The following is a 27445-nucleotide window of genomic DNA, read 5'->3' on the forward strand; positions in this document are numbered from 1 at the left end:
TGTCCAATTTTTTTATTTTATTTTTAAATATCACGAAAATATTATTTATCAAAATAAATATTTACTATTTTTTTTTATTTTTAGTTCAAATAAATACAACAATCAATCAAGTTTGTTACTTTTAAAAATTTTAGAAGTGTTCAAAAAAATATTAACACTTAATTTTAAATATTTAAAAAACTTAAATATTTAAAGATAAAAAAATAAATTAATAAATAAAATATAATTGATAAGAAAATCAAATTAATAATATTTAATTATATAAGAGTCCAAAAAATAACCCAACCAACAAGATATTTCTTTTTTCAATAGTTTTTTATGACAAGTTTAAATTATTTTCATACAAAGAAATTCAATCAATTAATTTAAGATTCTATTAGTAAAAAGTTTGGTGTAATAGTATAATATATATAGTTGAAACTTAATGATAATGTTTATATATATACCAAATTGTGTAGTTCTATAATTTGCAAGTCTAGTGAAAATTCTAAAATAATGCATTTGATGTCTTTTAATTCAATTTTTAAAAATAAAAATAATATTTTTTGAATTATTCATCTCAAATAATTTGATTACCAAATATATATACACACAAAACAAAACATATACTATAGTTCATCTCCCAAATAAATAAATAAAAATCCCCAAGACCTAGATTCAGTCCAATACAACTTCCAATCATTGCATCTTCTTCATGGTTGCATAAAATTTTATTTAAACCTTATTAGAATGATGAAATTGGAAGATTAAAATTATAAATCATTCAATTACAATTAATTAATACTTATTCTCTCTTGTTGAATGATCCTCTCTTCAACATTTCCCTATATCTCAATAAAGACTCCAGCCTCTGCAACTTTAATTGTTGCCTAAACCTGTTATTTTTGAAAATATTAATTAGAATCAAATTCTTTATTTCTTTTTGTTTTATAGAGGTTTATTTTTAACATATTTTATTTTAATTTTTGAGAAGGTAAGTATTTTTTTTATATATAAATCCTTAAAGGGTATTAATATAAAATACTTTTTTTTGAAAAAAAAATAAAACTTTAGTAAGTGAATTTGATTAATAAAATGAGATGAAATGATATTTTGATTGTAGCTGAACTTTTTTTTTAATAATATAAATAAGTTTTATACTCTTCTAAAAATATCAATTAGAGTTTTTTTTTTAACTAGAACTTTATTTTGTTTGGAATTTTGTTGAGTTTTTTTTTTTTAAATCATGTTTAATATATATAATAATAATAATAATACCTGTTGATGAAATCATCGGCTTTAGCATCTACCTCTTCGTCCACTCCACAAGCTGTTTTCTTTCCCTCCCTTGTCGTCGCCGGCCGAATCTGGTCCTCCTCCTCCTCCTGATCAGTCATCTTCGCCGCCGCAGTTGGCTTCATACTTGCTGATTTCTTCATCTTCTCCGGCGACTTTCCGGCATGGTCCGATTTGCTCGGAATTACTTCTTGGTGGTCATCGGCGGCTACTGTCTGTTCAACTAAATGGGTATCGGCCGGAGAAGTATTACTGTAGAGACGAGATAGTTTAATTGATTTCACCCTCTGAAGGAGAGTTGGTGATGGAGATGGAGAAGATTCAAGTGCTTGATGATGATCTTGAGGATGAGAAGGGAAGAGAGAGAAATCGAAGGATCTGACCCTTTGGAGAAGAGAAGGAGGCCTTGTGAGCTGATTTGGATGTAATTGGTTATAATAATGTTGATCATGATCGTGGATTTCGTCGTGTTTGGTGCGGGATTTGAGGTTGGAAGAGACGAAAATGGTGCCGATCATGATGTTGAGGGCACAGAAAAGAATTTTGGGTGTAAACCAGCTTGTTATTAATTCCCATGGACTTGAACCAGAAAGCTCTGCTTTTTCCATTGAGTGAAGAGAGATTAGAGAAGGAGGGTGGAAATTGGAATTGAGGGATAGGAATTAGGATGACTATTTATGTTTGTAAATTAATATATTAAATTAGGGTAGTGATGTTTTTTCTTATAAAATGTTTGTGTGTTTAAAAATGTGTTTGTTTTAGTGATATGGTTAAATACTATTAGTATTTAATACAATATTTATATTATAAAAACCTATCATGTACATATTATTATGATGATTTTGGGGACGAGAGGATAATGTATTGTGTGATATGATGAATAAGAAATTGTGTGAAATGATATTTGAGTGCTTCAAGTTATTTAAATAAGGAGTGATAGGGAGAGAGAATTTGAGGGAGAAAATGAGAGAGAGAATGACTTGACATCATCTCATTGGTTGGAAAAAATAAAAAGTGGGAGGAAAGAGAGAAGAGAGAAAAATTATTTGATTTTTTCAGTCAATCATATTGCGCGGTCATTCCCTCCCTTATTCCCTCACCCAAATTTTCTCCCCCAATCATTTCTCTTATTTAAATAACTTGGATAAGGCCTTAGATCATCTTCAACCCACAAAATCATTCTCAAACTCAAAATACAAAATGCAGTAAATGTCACATCAAACAGTAATTCATTTCCAACCAAAAAACTCATTTTCAAACCCAAAAGAGTATTTTTAGAATATTCTTTTCTTATACTAACTTTTTAACCTTATTAATATATTCTATATATTTATCAACTTTACATATTTAATTTTAATCTTTTTTAATTCATTTAATAATATTAAAATAAAATTAAATATATATATCAATAATTCATAAACAACAAAATAATTCAATAATACATTTAAATAAACAAATATATTATATTAAAACAAACATATATTTTCTATATTTATTTACATGATTTATAATTTATAAAATTTAAGTTATCAAATATAACGTAAAAATATAAAATAAATTAGATAAAATTTCAAGTATAATAAATTTAATAATTTAATTATACATTTAAAAAATATTATAATTTTCTATCTTAAAAATAAAAAATACAAGTTTAAGAATTAATTTATATGAATAAAAATTAAAAGTTATTAAAAAAATAAAAAAAAATAAGTCTAAGGGTATTTTTTAAAAATGGCCAAAAATGGTATAAATGAATAGTGATACTGCATATATATATATATATATATATATATATATATATATATATATATATATATATATATATATATATATATATATATATATATATATATATATATATATATATATATATATATATATGTTTTTTTAGAGAGATTGTGAATTCTCATTATGGGATTGCATTTGCATCCAGTTGGTGGAGCAGAATTTGCGTTTGCCGTCCGGTTGGAGATGGCCTTAGTGCTTAAAATACCAAAAGATTAAATACAATAGTTATGATTGTGATCGATATTTTTCCTCGAAAAAATCATCTCAACTGTTGGGATTAATTTTTCAAAATCTTCATCCATCGGTTGACGGTTAAACGTTGGTTCAATTTGGTGGGTTATAAAATCGACTCGATTGATTTGTCGGTTTAATTGTTAAAAAACAATAATATATATATATATATATATATATATATATATATATTTAATATAATATTTGAACTCTTAAAAACAATAATAATAAATTACAAATAATCAAAGTACCCTCCTCTAGAGTAACATATATTTAAAAAATATCAAAACACTTTTTTTTTTATATATATATATATATATATATATATATATATATAAATAAATGATGGGTTAAATCCACGATTTTTTATTATTTAAATAGTTAACAGAATCGAATGTATAATTAACTTTTCAAAACTTGATTTAATCGATTTATAATTATTTCACATATTTTTGTAGACTCAGTTTAATTTCTTCAATTTTGCTTATAACCCTAAATTATATAACTAAGCAAACTGATCTCATGTATTGGGTTTAAGTTAGAGATGGCAATGGGTACCCGTATATCCGATGTTCGTGGGTACCCGATGATCAGGTTCGGGTATTTAAAATCGGATTCGGGGTCAGGTTCGGGGATGGGGAGTAAAAAATGTTACTCGATCGGGTTCGGGCCCAAACTTGATACCCAATACCCGAATATTAATATATATATAGTTAAAATTTAAATAACTTTTCAAATTCCACCTCTTAACCATCGTTACAATATAATAAATATAGTATTTATTTTCTCTTTACCCAAAACCATAAGTCACGCCAATATCATTCTAATAATTGTTTCTCTCTCATTAGTCATGACTTTTAATCTTCATTTTTTATTTTTTTTCAACCTTACTTCAACTTTTATCTTCAACATTCTCTCTAGTTTTGTTCTTCAACTTCTATCTTCAACATTCTTTCTAATTTTTGTTCAACATCTACAACATAACTATGCAAGTAAGTAATGTTTTCATTTGAGTTTTTCAAATTTCGATATTATTAGTTTAATGTTATTTATTATTTAATAAAGTTATGATTGTTCTTTAACTTTTATAATCCTATACTTATTTATTAACTTAATCTTCGATCTCTATTTTGTAATTTCTTCTTCCGTTTTAGCAGCAACAAATGTGACATTTATGTAACTTCTACGAGACTCGCTTCAATAAGAATGTGTTTTTTTTGTGAGAAAACTGTTTTGCTGATGAATATTTTGAAGTTTATGTTTAATTAAGTATATATTGTTGTGTCTGTTTTAAGTTTATTTATTTATATTTTGTGGTATGAATGAATTTATATTATGTAGTAGGAATGATATTGTTATTTCAGTATCTAATATTTATCAATATTTTTTGATCAATTATATTTTGTAATAACATATTAGATTTAATTTATAATAACTTAAAATTATTTTAGTTTCAATATGTTAATTATTTTTTTTTTTAATATTTTGTATTTTTTTAAAATAATAAATATAATTTCACACTTTAATCGGGTAATGGGGAACCCGTCGGGTATCGGGTACCCTACAAATCGGGGATGGAGATCTAAATAGAGATACCCGTCGGGTTCGGGGTCGGGGTCGGGTATTAAAATGAAAATCGGGTTCGGGAATGGTACTTCACTACCCCGCGGGTAGGGTACCCGTTGTCATCCTAGTTTAAGCCCAACTTAACAATATATATAAATTTCAAGTATCCAAATTTTTTACAACATAATATAATGATTTTAAAATAAAAACATTGTATATTCTATTTAGGTTTCATGTTCTCCCAATACATTTTATCATGATTCTAATTTCTAGATGGGTGTGACTTTATGAAAAATGTTTTTTTAATGTATCAAAATACAAATAATATCCCACCAATCTTCTATATTTAATTCATATTCTTTTTAATTGATGATTTGATAAATCAAAAATTGTAATAAAATATTAGTTTATTTATAAATGAACAAACAAAAAATTCTAAGTTTTTTTTTAAATCCAAATATAATCCAAATATTATTTTATTTAATCTCTCCACTAATATTACTTTATTAATTAATTAAGATAATAAAATATTCTTTTATTTAAAAAAAATATATATATATTTTATCATTAAAATAAAAAACATACTTTTTCAAAATTCTCATCAAAATTTTTAAATATCCCATAAATTATTTAAAAATTAATGTACCAAACAAGACAAAATGAAATTATTTAATATAATTAAAACATTATTTGATTCATTCTCATTTTTCATATCATTTCATTCTTTAACTAAAATTTTAAATTAATTTTTATTTTAAATTATTATTATATATTAATACATTTTAAATATTTTATAAAAAAAATACTTTATGTTATCAATAATAATTTAGAAAAAAAAATACTAACAATCAAAGGCTCTAATTTAACCATTTATTTTAGAATGTTAATTTTTTTAATAAAGTTATGGGGAGCATGACCATGCATGTCTATATGTGATGCTCATTGGACAATTAATAGGTTCGATTAATTAAACAAAAAAATTAAAAATGTTAAGCTTATACGTCATCAATATATACATCATATATCAAGATAATTTGATTACTTTAAATATTTGGTGGATCATTTTGGCAGGTGAAATGTTGACTTTAATTTAGTACTAATCAACATTTTTTTAATTTTCTTCTTTTCTTTTGCTCCAAGCATATGATGTGTAACATACTTAATAAAAAAAAATATTTTTTAAAAGAAAATTTATCATTACACGAGACAATAAAAAAATCTAAATTAAATTTGTTAAGAATGACCATATACTCTAGACAATAAAAAAATCTAGATTAAATTTATTAAGAAGGTGTATATACTAGGGATGGTAATGGGACGGTTCGAGTGGAAATGAATTTACCATCCCTGAACGTTTTATTTCGGTGAATTTTTTAATACCATTCCCGTCCTATTTGGTTTCGGGGAATTCCCGTAGAGCACCGTTTATAAATTATTTTTTAAAAAATTAAAAAATATATAATAAAATTATTTAAATGATTTTTTTAATATAATATATATTGTAATATATTGAAATTTTATATTATTATAAAGAAATAAACTTACCACTCTTATAAAATATAATAGATAAATAAATATATTGGTGATTTTATATATTTATTGTGTTTATAGTGTTCGGGACAGAATCGGGGTGAAATCAATGCAAGTTAGGGCGGGGAACACAAATATCATCCTCGTTCAGTTTTGAGGAAAAACTGCTCTAAACAGGACAATTTGGTTCGATTACCGCGGGCGGTTTCAAATTGTCATCATTACTAACAATGATAAGGAGGGGACGAGAGAGAGAATGACATGACATCATTTTATTGATTGAAAAAAAAAGTGGGATGAAATAGAGAAAAGAGAGAAATTCTTTTATTTTTTGGTCAATCAGATTGCTTGCGCATGTTATTTCCTCTCTCAATATTTCTCATTAAAAAATAGTACGAGATTATTATTATTTAAGAAAAAGTTAAAATACTTCAAATTTTAATTATATATTTTTGACTTAAACCCAATATACCCTACATAATTTTGTACCTACTTAGAGTCATACTTCATACCAAATATGCCTAGATCTCAATCGTGGTGATATCTAATCAATAGAATTAGGTTAACATTTTACATTTATTTATGATGATCAAGATTTAATTTATTTGTGATTATCTAAAAGTTGGGTAAAGTCTAATTTATTATTGATTGTGTTGGAACAAATTAAAAGGCAGACATAGCTTTCTATATACGCACACATAAAAAACTAGGACTAAACTATAATTTGTTCTAGAAGGGAAAAGTTTATTTACACTAAAAAGTGGGACATCAATGTTTTTTTTGAAAATGTTAACATTAATAAATCTTTTAAACCTTGATAAACTATAAGCCAAAAAACAAACACAGTCAGAAACACAATAACAAGGCCTATGAAAACTAAATTAGAAATTTAACAAAAAGATTATGTGTTCCTCCTAGAATATACCTAAGTCACCTCAACCAAAGTCATAAAAATAGAGATATGATCAACCACACACGGCGATAACTTTATCATCAAAAGACCTAGCTCGTATTCCTCTAAGCCACATAAACCACTAAAAACCATCCTATATTACAAATTATTTATAAATTAGATGCAAAGTCCAGTCTAAGCGTCCCTACATCATTTGATTGAATAATGGTTCATTTTATTTAAACATCGAGATAACTTTTCGAATGTAAATTATGTAATACAATGAAAGGTTAAAAATATTTGTAACCTTCAGTTGGGGCGGTAAGAGAGTGTGACAAGCTAGACAGCCTCCCTCTTTCCTACAATTTTTTTTAAAAAAGTTACCCTAAAAATTTGAACGTAAGACCTAATTAAAATTATTATAATATTTAAGTGATCTAATAAATTAAAATTAAAATATTTTTTATGTTAAATTTTTAATACAAAATTATTAATATTTTTAATAAAAACGAGTTAAATAAAAAATTATATTTGGTCAAAGATCTCCCAAACTTCGGAATCGCCCTAAACATGTCATAAGAATTTTTTGAGATCAATTCATGTGATTTTGCTCACAGAGGCAACGAGGTTTGAGATATTCTAAGAGATAAAAAAAAAGTTTATTTTTTATTCCAGTTTATATATTTTAAGATAAATTGAATTCATAAATTTAAAAAAGTTACTAGGCTATATATGTACGTAGTTGATTAAATATGATCATGTTTTATTTATTTAAGAAATATTAATTAAAAGTAAGTGAAAAAAAATATTAATTTTATCTTTATTGAGAGTCTAATTATTTTCAATATTGTTCTTTAATTTTGGCACATATAAGGATCGTCCATTCGATTATTTTTGTATAACTAATTCATTGTTACATTAATACAAAATAAAACATTTATTATGTGAAAAATGATAGTACTGTAACAGTAATTGACAACGTCATTCATCCATTATTAATATTTTCATTCAAATTTGACGTCTGTTTATTAGGCACATGCTGATTTACAAGTCTTGGTCAATCCAATTTACTATCAAGATTTACATTTTTGTGTGGAATTGGTAACTGATCATACTTATTAATTTAAATATCATAATTCAAAGTTCCACACAGTTAAAATATTTTATTTTGAAATCTGAAAATATTAACATAAAAAATTGTTCAGTTGTCCCTTATTTTCTCTAAAAAAAAATAAAAAATAAAAAAAAGTTGAAAAGTCATTACTTTTTTAAAATCAGATGGTTTTTTTTTTTTCATTTCAATTAATTAGATTTGAGTTTATGTTATATTTGTATTTTGTTCGGTGAGACATTCTATTTAACTAGATCAGATATATTGTTTTAGATTTTTTTAATTCAAATAATACTCTAAATATTTAGTGGGTCATTTGTTGCTCATACCCTTCAATCGTATTTGTGATCATTTCTCGAGTTCGTTTTCGTCTTCTTATTTGCAGTAAAGGTATGGGGTGTTATCGAATCTGAAATTATTTTTTATCTCTCTAATAGAGAGTTTTTGAATTTATCTTTCATCTTGAGACCTTTTTCTGGATCTTTTATTAATTTTTTTTTTTATGAATTTCTCGTTATTTTAACTATATTAGTAGATGATCAGTCATTGGACGGAACTTTTTCTGCCTTTACTTATCAACCCTCGGACAAACAAAGACAAATTTGACTGCCGCTCAGAATTTTGTATAGATTACTCACGTCGTTTAATTGCTTTCTTCTGATTGCTCTCCTTCATACATTGTAATGGAACTCACATTAGTTTGTTTTTTAGTCTCGTTACAAAAATTGTATGATGGTTTTGAATTTTAATATTTGTAAATTTATATTATTTAACTTTCGTTATATTATATTATTTATAAATTAATGTTTTATTTGTAACTTTTTATTTGATTTAATAATAAAATTAGTTAAACTACATAAAATTTCATTTTTATTATTGTTGTAAGATATATTGAAGTGTATATGTTACTTTTTTTTTTTTTTTTTTTTTTTTATTTTTTTTTATAACTATATATTACATTGTTGAACTGGGTTTAATGGTTACTTTGCTGATTGAAAAATAAAAAATAAAAGTAATGGTTAGCTCATGGTAGGCCCATTTTTCTTATATTTGTGTGTAATACATCATCATTTTCAGTTTGATAATATTTTTAATTTGGAAAATATTGTCATGTCATATTTTTTTTGGTTTATTTCCTTGAGGGGGAGCTTTGTAGCAAGAAAATAATATTGTTTTACCCTAAGCAATGACATCCTTGCTAATGATGTCCTTGTTTGAGGACAAATATTTAAAATTATTTTTATATAATTCATTATCTAATCTAACATCATGGCATGCATGTTTAAATTATTATTATTTATTTATAACCCTTTAACTTATTTCTTACCCAAAAAATAAATTATTTGAATATACTCACATATGAAAGATACTTTATATTTCGTTTCTATTTAGAATATCATAATTTAAGCTCGATAAAATAAAATTTTGAAAACATTAAATAGGCTTAACTTATGCAGATAAAGCAAACATCTATATATATATAATGATGCTTAATTTTTAAAGTGTCCGGATTGGCGGGTCGAGAGCTGTGGTTAATTTGGATACTTGGGTCGGATTGTGAGTTGACCCGTTTTTAAATTTAAAACGGTTAAAAATAAAATTAAAAATGCTAGAGGTATGTTTCGAACTTGCAACCTAACAAAACAAGTACAACTCTTTAACCAACTAGGCTACAAAGACTTTATATTTTAAATTCAACACCAAATTTGATAAACGCGGGACGTTTTAATATTAATATAAGTTCAACTTTTTAACTAACTAATCTATATAGCTGTTGAGTAAATGGATACTTGGGTCGGATTGTGGGTTGACCCACCCATAAATTTAAAACGGTTAAAAATAAAATAAAAAAAATATTATCCGTAATTTTTTTTCATGATTTTTATATTAATACTCGTGCAAATGCACGGGAAAAATGCTAGTTGAATTAATTCACATAGTCAAAGTCTTTCTTAAGAGATTAATGAACATATGCATATTCAATTGTCACTCAAAATGCTTTATATTGAAGCTGAACAATAATAATAATAAAGGTGAACGTTGGACTAGTTTCATAAATAAAGAAAAACATCAAATAACAAATGTAAAAAGGTTTTGAAATAAATATAAACAAACTCTTAAACTAAAATTTAAAATTTTAATTATCCCCTCTTGATCTTTATATTTTATTAGGCCACTTAAGTTTTAAAAATAAAAATTGATATGACTATTTTTTTTTACACTTGTAATGTAATTTATTCTCTTAAGTTATGTAAAATATGGTAGTGGCCATGGGGTTCATCTTGTCTATGCTTTAATGCTTTATAGCTAGCCATTGTTGTGTCCTCGGGCTTGCCTGTTTAGTTACCTTTTGAGAGGACCTATAATGAATTAATGATTAGGGCTGTACAAACAAAACCGAAAAACCGATAAATGAATCGCTAGTTTATCAGTTTTATTTTACAAGTTTATTGATTAATAGGTTACAGTGATTTCGGTTAATCAATTTTTTACTAGTTAAACGGTTCGGTTTTCGGTTAAACTATTTTTTTACTGGTTTAACTAGTAATAATTTAGTTATATATTTATATTAATTATTTCCGTAAATATTATATATATATATTATAATATTTAATAATTTATATATATTAATTATTTTTAAATTATAATTTGTAAAGAATTATTTTTTAAAAATAAATTATAATTTATATAAAATTATAAAAACATAAGTTAAAAAAGTGAAATAAATATAATATTATAAGTACTAAAATTACATCTGCCCAATTTATATTGTATTATCTAAATTCCAATTAATTTAAATAAAAGACTAAGATAAAATAAAATAGTTTAAGATAAATGTTGTGTCCATTTTATTCCAAATTAATATTAAGGGATAAAGAAATTAAAATAAATAATTGAAAATAAATGTTATATCTATTTTATCCCAATATTAATTATTTATAAAGTCTCAAAATATGAAAAAAAGTGAAATAAATAGAAAAATAAATAATATGTCTATTAAAAATATTTTATGTATTTTATAGGATGAAAATAAAGTCAAAAAGAGTGAAGATAAATTAATTTCAAACGAGCTCAAAGGAAATGGTCGTAATCTGATGCAGCCAAAATCAAGAGAAATCAGTGTAGTAGACTACACATTCATCAGATGAGCGTTGTAGTCTCATCCAACGCACAAAAACTAGATGCGTCGCCCTCTACAACCAAAGGAAGGCGCTTTCGCACAGCATCAAATCAACTAATGCGCGACTCAATATCATTAGCCCAAATGCAAACGGAACACCCATCGCTGACGGAACGCCTAGTGCTGACGGAACGCACAAGCGTCTGTGCTTTGGCCAAAAGCGATGTCGTTTCAAGACTCCATCAGCGCTCAAATGCGAAAGAAGCAAATGACGTCGTTTTCGACCCTGTTTTGTCTTCTTCCTCGCGACGAACAACATAATGAACAAGCGAGTTCTTTGATTTTTTAAAGATGGAACTCTGACGTTAGTCTACCAAATCCATTGATTTAAAAGCTGAAATGATCGCCCTAACATAGTGATAATATCACCTACGATCATAAGAGCAAGTATTCCATAGACGATCAATTGGATGAAGAATAGATAAAAGTCATTAATGATATTTTGTCTGAAATTTGATCCACTTGATCGTTCAATCGACTTAAGAAGGCTATAAATAGCCCTCCTCATCCAAGACGAAATCAAGGTATCAAACCCCAAGCCTCCAATCCACTTCTTATGAAATTCTCCATTAAAATTTTCAAGTTTTCCTTGAAAATTTAAAAATCTCAAGTAAAGCCTTAGAGCTCAGTTTTGGATTTTCACAAAATTTCTAAAAGAGTTCAGGAGTGTTCTCCAACTCATAGTAAGATTCAATTAAGATTGTAATTCAACTTATAAATTCAATTGAAATTTTTACATTTCAGTTCAACTAGTCTTGAATATTGCTTGATTGTTCAATTTCTTGACTGGAAAACGATCATAAGATCATTTATAAACTTTCTATTGAAACTAATTTAAATCAATTGATCTAAATCAAAATGACCCAAATTTGATTTTGAAAATTTTCAAAATCGGGTTTTTGTTCTTGAGTTATAACTCAAGAACGGTTACCCAAAAACCTTCCTAACATATTTCAAAAGGTTTTAGGAGTATTTTCAGATCAATTTCAATTAATTCCGGTCATGTTTGATCCAAAACCAAATTTTTCATAAAAATGAAAATTTCAGTTCTTGAAATGTTTTTTTGGGGATATCAGTTTAGTGTCATTTCATTAGAAAAATGGACAACAGATTAAGTATGTAGCCCGCAAACACACTTAACCATTTAACTGGGTGCAAAACTTGCCACCTGACGGGCTCGAACCCAAGAACTTTGGGTTAGTATCCACCTCTTGAAATGGTTAAAATGAACATCTAGTGTTCATATTTTGGTTATACCTGATCTTAATGTGTATAAGAAAACTATTGATAAACTTCTTATACGTTAAACCTTGAAAACCGAAAGCACAATTTTTGCTAAAAAACTGTTCAATTCGAATAGAACGTATTCTCGATCGAATGATGCATCGGGATGATGTTATAAACGATCATTGAGGTTAGACAAAGCTCCCCATCTCTTCAGATTGAAGAATGAAGACTTCAATCGAAATCATCAAACCTGTAGTTCGGTGTTCTTGAAGTCCGATCGGGGATTTCTAACCCCAATCGAGGTTTTTTAGCCTGTCATGGTTTTCGACCGAGAAAACCAATTCGTGATGGTTTTCGACCGAGAATTCTCCGCAACCGACCGAAGACCAACGCGTGACCGAGAATCCCCTCATCCGACTGAGGAACTAGTGCGTGACCGAGAATCCCCGCATCCGATTGAGGAACCAGCGCGTGTGACCGATGAATCCCATCATTTAACCGAGGGACTTGCGCGCTCAACCGAGGAGACCGGTCTCCGCGTTGACCGAGTGCCCAACGTGTTGACTTCGGGTCAAACCTTCTCTAGACCCGTGTATCCGACCCGGTTTGCGACCATGACACTTGTCAAAGGGTCTGTTTATTTGAGATTTTAATTTTAAATTGTTTTTAGAAGTCCAAAACTATATTTTTTTTTTAAAATCTGAAAAAATAGAAAACAATTTTATAATATCTTTTTAAATATTTTCATAAAAAATATTTTGATAAAGGTCTCTTTGAATTTATTTTTTTAATTCTAATGTCTTAAACTAAATTTTTATTAGGTGTTTTCCTCAATTATCATCGACATCAATTACATGTACTAACATTTAAATATTATTCTACAATTTTAAATGCAAAAAAACCTATACATATCTAAGACTTGAAAATAATTAGTTAAATAAAATGTAATAAAATCAAATTTTCAAATTCAAAAGCCAAAATTTTATAAGGTAAAGACCGCTCTTTAACGGATACGGAGGATATAGTGTGAAAGTCATTTTCCGAGTATCACCAAACATCGAATTCAATAGAATCTCTAATCAAATATACGTTTATATATGTATACAAAATATTTTATTGGTTTTAAATTTTAAAATTAATTAGCGACTCTTTTATCAAATAAATAATCTTTTAAATTAATTATTTTTAAATAATTTAAAATATAGATTTCATTTAATCAAATTATAATTTGATTATTTTAAATCTAAAAGATGATTTAAAATTGATTATAAAAATTAATCATTGTTATAACTAATTTTAAAATGTTAAAATATATTTTTGTATAATTTTTTTAAATAATATTTTATTATAAGATTTTTGACACGTAAATCGAAATTAAAATTTCTCAAACCTCAAACTTTTATGGAAAATGCTTTTATGGAAAATGAATTTATGGGTTACAAATACTTAGTTAAAAAAATGAATTATCGATTCTCAAATAAACCCGATTAACCGACCAGGACCAGTAGAACCAGAATCGGTAAAATCGATACCAATAATTTTAAAATAAATGGTAAAATCACACTTTGAATAGATAACTAGTGACTTGTTGAACCCTAATTATGATTCCACTTTTTCTTTAATGAAATATAAAAATTCAATATAACCAGATTTTGTTTTTAAATGTTGTTTTAACTTTTAAGTAGAGAATTAATATTTGTTTAGAATTATTTGAGTTAAATTATCAAATATAATGACTTAATATAATAATATTATTTAATTTAAATTATCAAATATTCCAGTATTTAATATCTAAAGTCATATAACTAAACATCATATTATAACATTAGATAACTAATAATATTAGATAACTATTGATACTAGGAAGGACAATGAGGTGCATTGGGGTGAGGAATGTATTTATCATCTTTGTCTCGTTTTACTCTAAATTTTTTTTTTACTATCATTCATTTCCGTTCGATTTTGAATAATTCTCGCGGGACACATTTATACCATGTTCTCTAAAAATATATATATATATATATATAATAAAATTATATGAACATATTTCTTTTATATAATATATATTTTAATATATTAAAATTCATATTAATTTAAATAAATAACCTTAATTTTTTTTTATAAATATATATATATATGAGTGATATTATATATTTAATTGTGTTTAAAGTATTAAGAACATAATTCGGGTGAAAATGAGCGGGAACACAAATATCATTATGCTTCCGTTCGGATCAACTACATGTCAAACTAGAAAAAAAAAATTAGAAAAGAATGTGAAATTGGTAGGGAATGAGATTGGGGTTTTTCTAATTTACAAATTATTATTTTTTAATTGATTTTTTCATTAATCATATTATTTAATTAATTTAAATATTTTTATTATCTATTAAAAATATTCTTGAAGTCTTTTCTATCTAAACTTATTTTTTAAAATTTCTCAATCCAAAAAAACCATGTAACATTTGATTTGCAAAAAAAAATTATTTAGAAATTAAATTTATTTTTCAAGCAATATTTATAAAATAAATTTGCCTTTTTTCTATTTTAATTTTTTGAAAATAATACAATAGCCCATTTACTCATGAGAGCCGGTCTGATTTGTTTTCAGTTCTTCTGTTCGCCATTGATTCAGACTCCTAATAGGAGCTTCCTCCCCACCATCTCGCCTCGCTCTAATGGCGCCTCCCAGGATCCTACTCTGCGGTGATGTCTTCGGCCGCCTCAATCAACTAACCAAGCGAGTCTCATCGGTATTTCTCTCATTATTTCCAAATGTACACTAAATATCTTCGCATACTCAGATTTATGCTTAAACTAGGTTTTTATGTATCAATTTCAAACATTTCTCGATACCCAAACCTCAGGTTAACAAGTCAGCCGGTCCTTTCGATGCTCTTCTTTGTGTTGGCCAGTTCTTTCCTGACTCGCCTGAGCAGCTTGAAGAATTCATAGGATATATTGATGGGCATTCAAAATTTCCCCTGCCAACCTACTTTATAGGTGACTATGGCGTTGGTGCACCTAAGATTCTATCTGCTGCTTCCATTGATTCTGCCAAACAAGGGTTTAAGATGGATGGGTTGAAAATATGTGACAACTTGTTTTGGTTGAAAGGCAGTGGCAAGTTCTTTCTCAATGGTAAGAAGATATTACCATGCTGATTAGCCTATAAACTGAGGTTATATATCTCCCTTTTTACTGCAGGTTTATCTATAGTATACTTATCAGGTAAGGATTCATCAAGTGGACCTCAAATTGGAACATTCAGTCAAGATGATGTTGATGCACTCAGGGCATTAGCTGATGAACCTGGGATAATTGATATGTTCCTGACATATCCTTTGCATTATTTGTGCTAACTTTTAGTAATGCCAAGACTTGAATTCTTCACTTCTCATATAAAAATCACGACTTTAACCATGAATCTAATTCTTGTGTCCATTATTATATGTCTCCAGTTATGCAGTGTCGTTTTTTCTCTTTTGTTTCACTTAATAGAATCAAACTAATGAATGGCCAAGTGGGATCACTAATAGAGCAGCCAGCTCTGATGTTCCTCCTGGAGCGTTGAGCGAATCAGGTAGCAGTTCCACTGTAGCTAACTTGGTTTCAGAGATCAAACCACGGTAGGTGATTAGTGCTCTATCAGTAGAGCATTAACTTATCCTTCTTATATCCTCTCACATTCGTCTATTTCACTTGCTACATATTTTCCTCATTAGAGCATCTTTGTACAGCTACCACATTTCGGGCACAAAGGGAGTTTTTTATTCTCGGGAACCATATAACAACTTTGACGCTGTACATGTAACCCGGTTCATAGGTCTTGCTTCAGTTGGAAATAAAGATAAACAAGTTAGTTCTTCTTGTTTCTCATCGGTGTTAACTTTTTGTGTTCCTTAGTTTCATAAAAAAAATGTTTTCTGCAATAATATATTTGTTGAAGTTTGATTTCATTTATATAATCGTCTATTCATAGTTTATTCAGCTATCTTGGGTTATTTAGAAATAAATCTTGTTTGATGTAAGAGTGGATTATTTGGATAAACTGACCAAAATTTTCTTAGTATTTAATATTTGTTAGAAAATAAAATAAGCATATTTTTGAATTTTGGTTCTTGAATGATGTGATTGAAGATTTGGGTTGATTGGATGGTGCATTATTTGGAAATAATCTCAAATAGCCCCACCTCAAACAAGCTCTATATGTCTTCTGTTAAGTTTCAAGTGTCATTACTTCCTGCACCCATTTGGCTTTGTAACTGTTATAACTTTTTTGTACCTCAGAAATTTGTTCATGCAATTTCTCCTACTCCATCATCTACTATGACTGCTAGTGAGCTTTCCATGAAGGCATCAAACACTACTATGTCTCCATTTGGATCTGGTGAGGCAACAAACCACACTGTGCAAGCCACAAAGAGACATGACAATACAGATCCTGATTCACAGTACTGGCGTTATGACGTGTCCAAGAAGCGGCAAAAACATGGAGAAAGTGATAGCAAGAGGCTGTGTTTCAAATTTCTTTCTTCTGGGTCTTGTCCACGAGAAAACTGTCACTTCCAGCATGATGAGGATGCAAGAGAACAATATCAAAGAGGTGTATGCTTTGATTTTCTCAACAAAGGACAGTGTGAAAGAGGCCCAGACTGCAGTTTTAAACACAGCCTGCAGGAGGAAGGCAAAGCTATCCCCAACAGGAGATCTGGACAGGGACATGCAAGTGGTGACCGGTAGGAATTACTATTGTTTTGGACATGCGCCTGTCCTTTTTTACTTGTTGACTAATTTGTTCTCTTTGGCATGCTTTTGATATTCAGGTCAAGAGAATGTTGGTTTTGTTTGTCAAGTCCAAACGTGGAGTCACACCTCATTTGCAGTGTAGGGGAATACTACTATTGCGCTCTTCCTAAAGGACAATTAGTTGAAGATCACATTCTCCTTGTACCAATTGAACACATACCAAATACTCTCTCTTCATCCCATGAAGGAGAATCAGAACTGAACAAATATCAAAGTAGCCTAACAATGTATTTTAAGAGCCAAGCTAAAGATGTAGTTTTCTTTGAGTGGGTGTCCAAGCGAAGCACTCATGCTAACCTTCAGGTAGCACTAATCTCTACTTGATCTGGTGCTAACATTTTTTTGGATAACAATGATCTTCGGTGTTGAATTGACCCTTTGATATTTGCCTTGTAGTATTAAAAGGATCCCTCGTTCAAATGAAATTATGTTTTGTCTGTACTCTTGCAGGTGGTACCTATTCCATCATCTAGAACATCTATAATTAGAGACATATTTAACTTAGCTGCTCAGAAATTGGGATTTGAATTCTTGGTTTTGACAAGTAAGTACCTCATTTGATAGCACCCTTCTTCAACTACTGGTGTTTAATTTCCTCTACTTTTGAATTAATGCTTTTTATAGTAACTGTTTCTCAAATCCAATATAAAGTATCCCTCAATGAAATTCTTGATAAAAAAACCCACTCATTTCCGGTTAAGCTTGTTTGATGTAGGATTTTTTTTTGGGAAAACCCCGGTTGATGAAAAAGTTGAATATTGAGTTAAATGACTAAATTATCCTTTGTATTTAATATTTTAAAATGTTATAAAAAATAAAGTAGGATATTTTAGTATTTTAGTTGATATTGAATGATTTGATTGATGAAGTGAATGTTATTGGGATAAGGGTTTATTTGAATTAATCCGAATAACCCTTCATCAAACAAGTCCCAAGTTTTAAATCCTTGTCTTTTTGGTTGCTCCAGTTGTGGTCAAATGTTGGACATGGCAGTGGTTTCTTTATCATTTAGCCTAGTTTATCAGTTTCATAGACTCGTATTCTATTTGTGTTTGGCAGCATGTCTTTTTAGCGAAATTTAGAACCAATACTAGATGATGTGGTTTAGCCCATAGAAATATGTATGCACGTATGACTTATATGCATCTAAAACAAATATAAATGCAGATGATAGTAGTTCTGAAGGGAGAAGGCTTCTACAAAAGCAGTTTGATAGAAATAGTAGTTTATTCTATGTACAACTCCCTGGAGATACAATCATATATCATCCTGTCGAAGAGAACGAAAAATTCCCTGCTCAATTTGGCCGTGAGGTTAGTTGTTTGATTTTGTTGTCACTCAGTGATTTTGAAGTTCACTTAATTGAGAAAGATTACTCTCTCCCCCTTTGTGGTCTTTCTTTTTCATCAAATGTATCATGTAGCCTTAAAATCCCCAAGTTATTTTTGCTCAATTTTGTATGTTCTCTTTATGAATCGTCTACAATGCAGGTTCTGGCTGGTTTGTTCAACAAGCCAGATAGAGATGACTGGCGGAACTGTAAGCTCAGCAAAGAAGAGGAGGAGGAGATGGTTGAGAGTTTCAAGAGTCGATTTGGAAAGTATGATCCGAACCAGTGATCCAAATTTTCGTAAGGTTTGGAGTTTTCGTAATATATCTATCTTCTTAGTTTTCTGATTTAAATATTTGGTTAAAGTGTTCTTATTCATTTATATTCTCAATGTTACAACAGATTTGAGTTTTCGTTAGAAAATGCAGCTATTATCAAGTGTAAACTTCCAGAAGGGGTAATCTGCTTCTCGAGCATACAATATATCCTGCACCATCACTTAGGTTCATGAATGAGGGATTTGATCCGAAAGGCTTCGCGTGAATCCAATTTAGCAATAGTTGAGAATTTGTTGAGGTAGAGTTTTGAATGCGTTGTAATGAATCTTCACAAATACAAAAAATTTGAATGGTAACAAGATTATACATTGCAAAATCATGGCATTGCAATTGTGTTGAGCTACAAACTAGTAACTTCTGAATATTTAGAATGTTCATAAGATTTATACCTTGTGTGATTAGGAAGTGAAATCATTGTGTTCCATTCATGTTTGTAGGGTTATTGTTAGTAATGTTTACTTTATGCAAACATGCCCTATTTAGAAAAAAAATTTGGAGCAGGATTTAGGTTTAAACAAGAACACATTTATGAATATATTTTAGTCAAGTTATGTTGCATAATATTATTATTCTATCTTAAATAAAATTAGATAAATAAAATGTATACAAAGGAAATTTATAGTAGAAATTTCAAATGAACCAAAGTATGTTACTCAGCCTCCAAGAAATAACAATATTATTTTTATGACAAAAAAAGAGCAGATAATTGTTTAGTGGGACTTTTTTTTACTTCATTTATAATAATTTTACCTCTTATTTGTATGTTAGATTTCATAAAATTATATATTAGTTGATATTTTTTCACTAAAAAGTTTGTATAAAAATGATATAAGCGGTTCAATTTGATCTATTTATATATCAAAATGCACGATTGTAATCGGTTGGAGATTAAAAATTTCAAACCGTCGGGATTTTAGTTTATTAGTTGAATAAAATTGTTATTTATCAAATTTGTTTTGAAAAACTTATACAATGTAAAAACAAATAACAAATATATATTTATTGTAATTAGACTAAAAATTTAATTATTAAAAGAATATTTTAAATATTAACTATAAGTAACTAAATTATTTATATTTTTAAATTAAAAATATCAGTTGGTTTTGTGATTTTACAATAACATAAACTTTAGTAACTGAATCGTTCAGTTTGGTTGGACAATATGTCTGTCCTATTTCGTTTATTTTTGATTAAATTGGTTTTTTCTCTTTCTTCTTTTCTATCATTTCAATCACTTTATTCCTCTATTTAAAATACCATTTTACCCTTACCAAATTTTTTAAATTTTAAATTATTAAACCATATTACTCAGTGACACGTTTAGTAATTTTTAACAACAGTGGTGACTTAAATGTTCCGAAATCCATTCTACCCAAATAAACTTATTCATATTTCATACAAAAAAAATTTTTTCTTTAGCCAAAATAAACCAATAAACCCAATTATAATTTTGGGTTCTTTGTTAAAATCAATAATCTAATAAGTATCTATATTTGTATAACAAAAGAAAAGACAATATAAATAAATATGAAATTTACGCCGAAAGATGAGTGGTTAGGATTGAGAAGGACCATACGGTTTCATAGTCCGCCTTTGTACCTGAATCTATAATATAGCCGGCTTATTTCAAGACTGGCGATTCATTCCAGCCTTAGTTCAGATCAGAATCACAGAGAAGCGGCCGGCCTAGAACCTCAATCTGAACAACAATAAGAAGAAAGCATCAATCCTAACAGAAATGGTATTCTAAATCTTCAACAAATTTCTCACCTTTTCTTTTTATGCATTCATTATGATTTGATGTTTTCGCATTTTGATTTTCAGTCTGGTAAACCCATCTCAAGCCCGATCCAGGCCATATGGTATCCGACACTGTCTTTCTCCATGCTCTCAATTGGTCTGGCTCTCACTGCTTTTTTCTTCATGTAAGTGTGTCATCTGATCTGATCTGATCTGATCTGATCTGATCTGATCAATCCTCCACCATCTGGCTCTTTTGTAGTGATCATGGATGATAATTTCAGATTTCAATTAATGGGCTTGTTAATTTTTACTATCTGTAGCCATTCAATGAAACTTGGGTCTTGATCGTATTTAGAAAAATCATCTTTTGGGTAATTGTGTTTTGCATCAGTACTAGAGTTTTTAGGGTTCTTCATGATTTTACAATTCACAACCCAAGTTTGATTAATCTTCATGGCTGTTTTTCTCATTATAAGATATGGAATTAGATTGTCAAAGTCCTCTAATAAAGGTTAGTGCTTTTTATTCTTTCAGTTGCTTACTTAATAATGTCTGGAAATATATATATATGTAAATGCAGCTATGAAGCTACTACTTCGAGAAAAAATCGTAGCCTTGCAATGGAGCTCACTACAGGGACAATTGCATCAATCTTCTTGGTACATTTCTTTTGATTCAGTCTGTTTCTTATTCTGCAGACTCTCGTGGCTATTGTCTAGCCAGTCAGTGTTAATACTGATTCAAAACCACCATTTGTTTTCTCTATATGATGTGATGTACAGGGTTTTGGATCCTTGTTCTTGCTCCTCACTTGTGGTGTTTATGTTTGAAAGATTGAACGAGAACATTCAAGTTTCAGGTCAGGCTGATTAGTTTTGGAAGAGAGAATATGAGTTATTGGTTGGAATATTAGCATAAAAAGCTTTTGAATTCTTTATAGTTTGAGGATAATTGGTTGTTTAGACTTTTGACAGACAGATAGACCACCTTATAAGTTTGTTTTAAGATCACCTTATGGTTTTAGCTGGATTTGAAAACCCCCCATTGAAACTCATCACTTTTGAAGTATATCTTTGAGCTATTTCAAAACTAGTATTTCTCAATTCTCTAATACAATCACAATAATGAGATAATCGTCTACGTAATTTTTTTCTAGTTGGTATAATATTGTTTTCAAGATGATGATCCAAATTATTTTGTGAAGTATGACCATAATTTGGATCATTATCTAGATTATAGTGAGTTTTGGCTTCATTTAGCGTGATTTTGATTATTGCTTGATTCTTGTTTCATTTGGTAGAAACTCAATTTAGTAAGTCATATCACCCAATTGTTTCAATAGGTCGGGATTTGTATGCAGATGAGAAATAGGAAAAATACTTGTTTACGAATAGACTCGATTATATTCTTTTGGGTAGACTCGTGATTTTACCAAATCAAAATAAACACTGAGTCATAAAAAGCTAAAGGAATGAGTATGTTCAAACCCCATAGATATACAACAAAACATGTAAACATTACCAATTATCAAAGTTCTTTTTCAATTATATGAAAAAGAGGGGTTTTTTTAGTATTTTTTTTAATTGAGGAATTAGATGGTTGAAAAAATATGCATGATTTGATATGTGTTTTGGGTTATGATGAAGAAGTAAGTATTAATTAAAACCGTGATTATATATAAATATTGTCTGTTTTATAATCAAACAAACAGGGATTTGCAAAGATGGAGGAATTAAACATGGTTGAATTTCTCCAAAGAGATTAAAACGTGTAATAGTGTAAATACAAAGATCATCTTTCATATTTTTTTTTCTTTTCAAAATGATAGTTCTCATTACGTTCTTAATAGAAATAGAAATCGTAATTTTTGATATCTTAATTAAAATTTTGTCACTTAAACTATCTATTATAAGGACGACTTCTAATTAAACTATCTAAAATCTCATATTAATTAAACTTTAATATACATATACTTATTTTTAGGATATTTTATCCTACATGTAGTTTTTTTTGTTTTCCCTTATCCCTTTAATGTATTTATTCTCAGAAAAAAGATTTGTGCTGAAGATTTTTAACTACTTTCTAGTCTAGTTTCTTGAATACAATCAAGAATAAATGTCAAACTATAATTTCTTGATAATAATATGCAAATTCAACCTGAATTTGAGATGAACTCAGAGTTAAAACGATTAAGGAACAGTGAAATGAGAAAACAATGCGGTATATTTCTCAATTATGCTATTCAAGTCACGGGTTCGATTCTATCGGAAAGCGCTTTCAGTTTAAACGGAAACAATGACTATGGGTTTGCTAGTTCCCCTTCAATTAAAAAATAATAATTAATTACTTTTAAAAATACTCAATTAATTAATTGTTTCTAACAACACTTGGCAGTTAATTAACTACTATAAATAATATAACAAATTATAAATGATATATTTAATTATTATAAATCAATGATTTATAATTATATTTTCATTCCTCTCAAAATGAAAATATTGTAAGAATAACTTGAATCTCAATTCTTGAAATTGTTAGACTTCAAGTGTTTTGATAAATAAATTTTTATTTTTTTTCTTACCACATCACAATCAATATCAATATTTTGTCCGTTCATTGAATTATGTGTTATATGTATTGGTTTTGTCACAGTAAAGAACAATCAATCGGTAATTTAACTCTATTTTAAAATAAGCAAGAAAAAATTAATTTATTATAACTCACAAACTATAACTAATGGTTGTTTCTTAATCTTATATGCTATTAATGCATTATTCATACATATAGAGAGATTTATTAGTTTCAACATATGATGTCAGTCACTATTCTAAAAAGTAACAACTTTAAGATCTTTTGAGATGAATAAAATAAACTAATAATGGTGTTCATTTCAAATATTTGATAATTTGAATTTTTGCGTTAAAATGTGATTGAAAAGATTTGTTAATATATTAGTTAAGTTGTTGAATTGAATAAACAATGTCTGAGAAATATATTAATAGTTTTCCAACAAATTTTTTATATTTTTCACAATCACAAAAGGGAATTATCAATTTTTTTTTCGGTAAATTTAAACATTCAATCATAGGAGTGAATTTTGGCTTACCAACCATCAAACATAAATCTAAAATCAAATCAAGTATATACTTTCTTTGATTTATATATAATAACAAATTATCAGTTTACATTATTTCAAACTTATAAAATATTTAGCTCAACCTTGCCTTCAACCCATTCTGAAGCAGCCTATTTATAATTCACTAGTTCAGTCAATTGATCAATATTACCAGAATTAATATATTATGCATTTGTACAAGTTGAAACATATGGAAAAGATATATAATTGTTTTTTCAAAACATAGTCTTTCATCCACACCGATGGAACCTTTACAATTATCATTTGATTTGAAATATTAATAGGCACTCCTGAATATTGTGTAAGATTCTTAGATTTGAAGAATTAAAAAGATTTTCATTTTCTTCAATATTTTCAGTATATGATCCAGATTAATCTCATTAGAATTTGAATTTTCTATCTTGTCATAAAGAAATAAGGCAAATCATTTTATTTGTATTTTGATGTTTCATTTTTTTTTTGTTGATTAAAAATGACTATCCCTATAAACATATATCTCTAGTGTTATATTATAAACTATATATCATTTTTTTTATTTAAAGAATGTCTAAAAGAAAAATACATTTACTAGCTCTACTATCAAATTTCAATTAGTTAAGTACATCCAAAAATTTTAAGTGTCTTGTATTCTGGTTTCTTTCCGCTTTACATTTAAAATATTTGTGAGAGTTCTATTAATAAGATACCTTGCAAATAAAGAATTAGAATCAAAATCAAGATTCAATCATATCATTTTTTTGTGGTGAATATGTATAAGTGGTTTAATGAACAATCCCTAAGAAATTAAACAAATTTAAACATTTTTCATTCAAAAACATGTTGGTTTTTTACTATTAACATAAAAAAAAAAATACATTTATCAAATACAAAACTCTTCTTTGAAATTAAAATAATTCAAGTACACCTAAAAAAAATCATCTACTATAGTCAACATATATGAATTTATAATTGACGATTCTCGATATGATAATTCAAAAAAAAATCTTTGTTTTAGACACTTTATTTTAAAATCTTAGTTTTAGGTAATTTGCATATTTGCAAAAGCACATGTGAAATAATGAATTTTTTTAATCACTAACTCAGTCAAATATAAATTTTAATACATTATTTGTTAGATGTCCAAGTCTTTTATGAAAAAGAGAGAAATCAATAACATTATTAATATAATTAAAATATAAAAAAAAATATTATTTAAAGATAGACGTTCTTCAAGGAAATATAGTTAATCTTTTTTCTTCTATAAGTTTAGATATGGCTATTAAATAATATTTGAAAAAAATATGTAAATAATAGATTCTTAAGTTCAAAGTTATCACAAAGTTTTACCATTCCTATTTGAGTTATATTTTAAGTTCCATTTGCTAAATACATAATTCATAATCAATATAGAAACTTTTGTTATTGCTATATGACATCATGCGAAGAATTTTTTTTTGTAAGTTCAAAGGAAGAACTTGTTCTTTTAAATAGATTAGGATAAGATGACTTACGTGGAGCTACTTCATTTATTCTTAATCTCTCGTATATTTTTTAGAAATTATTTGTACATTCGATATTCCTCCATTGACATATCCTCAACATTTTCTTTTTTAACCACATAATTTATTGCAGTTCATATGTTTTTTCTCTTCATAGTTCTTCATTAGGTTGTTTCCACATATCGTAATAGTCTACAAGCTTAAAACACAGTCTTCATTGATATGTCATTTTTCCTCCACAGTGAGAATAATATACATTTTTCTTACTCTTTTTAATAAACTAATTTACCGTCTTTGAGTTCACTTTTATTTTATAATCATTGTTGACTCTGGGTAAGGTCTTTTTGTTTTGATTTCTTTTCCACATTTTGTAGAATGATAAATGATTTGTAAACATTCAGCCAAGAATTTTGTAGCAGAATTTGATCATTCACATACTCATACCTCTTCTCAAGGCCCATTAGAAATGGTAAGAGTTCCAACTCTTCATAATCTTGAAGCATTTGTGTGCTTCAAGATAACATCCATCACAACCAACTTTCATTGCTTCTAAATTTGTTTGTTGCACAAAACTTATATCTTTTTGTAATTCATATCTTCTTTGTCTATTATTGACTTCATAGCAGGATTTGACTTCAAGTCATAGATCACTAGTGAAAAAAGGACATTTATCGACAGAATTTACCGAGAGTTTTATAAAACTCTCGGTAATGATCCCGAGAGGAATAAATCTTTCGTTATTAAAAATAAATTCCGAGAGGTGTATAAAACCTTCGGTGATATGACTTTTCACCGAAAGTTTTTCAAAAAACCCTCGGGTTTGACTATTCCCAAAAAAACTGAAAATAATTATAAGTGTTTGATAAGGGTAATTGCGAAGTATTTCAAAAAACCCTCGGTTTTGACTCTCCCCAAAAAGGTAATTGCGAAGGTTTTTCCAAAAACCCTCGGTTTTGACTTTTCCCAAAAAAACTGAAAATAATTTAAAGTGTTGGGAAATGGGTAATTGCGAAGGTTTTTCCAAAAACCCTCTATTTTGACTTTTCCCAAAAAAACTGAAAATAATTCTAAGTGTTGGGAAGGGGTAATTGCGAAAGTTTTTCAAAAAACCCTCGGTTTTGACTCTTTCCAAAAAATCTAAAAATATTTCTAAGTATTTTGAATGGGTAATTGTGAAGGTTTTTCAAAAAACCCTCGGTTTTGACTCTTCCAAAAAAAATGAAAATAATTCTAAATGTTGGGAAGGGATAATTGCGAAGGTTTTTCAAAAAACCCTCGGGTTTGACTGTTCCCAAAAAAACTAAAAATAATTCTAAGTGTTTGATAAGGGTAATTGCGAAAGTTTTTCAAAAAACCCTCGGTTTTGACTCTCCCCATAAGAGTAATTGCGAAGGTTTTTCCAAAAACTCTCGGTTTTGACTTTTCCTAAAAAATCTGAAAATAATTCTAAGTGTTGGGAAATGGGTAATTGCGAAGGTTTTTCAAAAAACCCTCGGTTTTGACTCTTCACAAAAAAACTGAAAATAATTCTAAGTGTTGGAAAATGGGTAATTGCGAAGGTTTTTCAAAAAACCCTCGGTTTTGACTCTTCTAAAAAAACTAAAAATAATTCTAAGTGTTGGGAAATGGGTAATTGCGAAGGTTTTTTTCAAAAAAAACCCTCGGTTTTGACTCTTCTCAAAAAAACTGAAAATAATTCTAAGTGTTGGAAAATGGGTAATTGAGAAGGTTTTTCAAAAAACCCTCGATTTTGACTCTTCTCAAAAAAACTGAAAATAATTCTAAGTGTTGGGAAGGGAGTAATTGCGAA

At 28.0% G+C, this 27445-nt stretch overlaps 3 protein-coding genes across 4 annotated transcripts; 2 read left to right on the forward strand and 1 right to left on the reverse strand.

The window, feature by feature from the left end:
• Positions 1-594: 594 nt before the first annotated feature.
• LOC124916469 (pathogen-associated molecular patterns-induced protein A70-like) lies at positions 595-1922 on the reverse strand. Of its 2 annotated transcripts, none has more exons than XM_047457182.1 (2): positions 1258-1922; positions 595-875 (listed from the first exon to the last, which is right to left on the reverse strand). In XM_047457182.1, exons 1-2 carry the CDS (start codon positions 1881-1883, stop codon positions 785-787), a joined length of 717 nt encoding a protein of 238 aa, XP_047313138.1. In that variant the 5' UTR covers positions 1884-1922; the 3' UTR covers positions 595-784. The 2 variants fall into 2 exon arrangements, with proteins under 2 accessions (XP_047313138.1, XP_047313139.1); XM_047457183.1 differs by having other exon boundaries at positions 759-875; positions 1290-1922.
• Positions 1923-15395: 13473 nt separating this feature from the next.
• Positions 15396-19720, forward strand: LOC124915208 (zinc finger CCCH domain-containing protein 64). Its single transcript, XM_047455885.1, has 11 exons — positions 15396-15554; positions 15669-15942; positions 16009-16138; positions 16311-16430; positions 16542-16659; positions 17092-17540; positions 17628-17913; positions 18061-18154; positions 18778-18923; positions 19101-19245; positions 19343-19720. Exons 1-10 carry the CDS (start codon positions 15480-15482, stop codon positions 19227-19229), a joined length of 1821 nt encoding a protein of 606 aa, XP_047311841.1. The 5' UTR covers positions 15396-15479; the 3' UTR covers positions 19230-19245; positions 19343-19720.
• Positions 19721-20860: 1140 nt separating this feature from the next.
• LOC124915527 (transmembrane protein 258-like) lies at positions 20861-22157 on the forward strand. The gene is made up of 4 exons (XM_047456262.1): positions 20861-21019; positions 21103-21203; positions 21602-21680; positions 21804-22157. Exons 1-4 carry the CDS (start codon positions 21017-21019, stop codon positions 21849-21851), a joined length of 231 nt encoding a protein of 76 aa, XP_047312218.1. The 5' UTR covers positions 20861-21016; the 3' UTR covers positions 21852-22157.
• Positions 22158-27445: the final 5288 nt, after the last annotated feature.

Source organism: Impatiens glandulifera, chromosome 9 (assembly GCF_907164915.1).
Source record: "Impatiens glandulifera chromosome 9, dImpGla2.1, whole genome shotgun sequence".
Taxonomy (NCBI): domain Eukaryota; kingdom Viridiplantae; phylum Streptophyta; class Magnoliopsida; order Ericales; family Balsaminaceae; genus Impatiens; species Impatiens glandulifera.

Coding starts and splice junctions, on each gene's coding strand:
- LOC124916469 (XM_047457182.1), bottom strand. CDS start 1,883: ATGGAAAAAGCAGAGCTTTCTGGTTCAAGTCCATGGGAATTAATAACA. Junction 876..1,257: donor GCCGATGATTTCATCAACAG/GTATTATTATTA, acceptor CAAAAATAACAG/GTTTAGGCAACAATTAAAGT.
- LOC124915208 (XM_047455885.1), top strand. CDS start 15,480: ATGGCGCCTCCCAGGATCCTACTCTGCGGTGATGTCTTCGGCCGCCTC. Junction 17,914..18,060: donor GCACTCATGCTAACCTTCAG/GTAGCACTAATC, acceptor GTACTCTTGCAG/GTGGTACCTATTCCATCATC. Junction 18,155..18,777: donor TGAATTCTTGGTTTTGACAA/GTAAGTACCTCA, acceptor ATATAAATGCAG/ATGATAGTAGTTCTGAAGGG.
- LOC124915527 (XM_047456262.1), top strand. Junction 21,204..21,601: donor CTCACTGCTTTTTTCTTCAT/GTAAGTGTGTCA, acceptor ATGTAAATGCAG/CTATGAAGCTACTACTTCGA. Junction 21,681..21,803: donor CAATTGCATCAATCTTCTTG/GTACATTTCTTT, acceptor TGTGATGTACAG/GGTTTTGGATCCTTGTTCTT.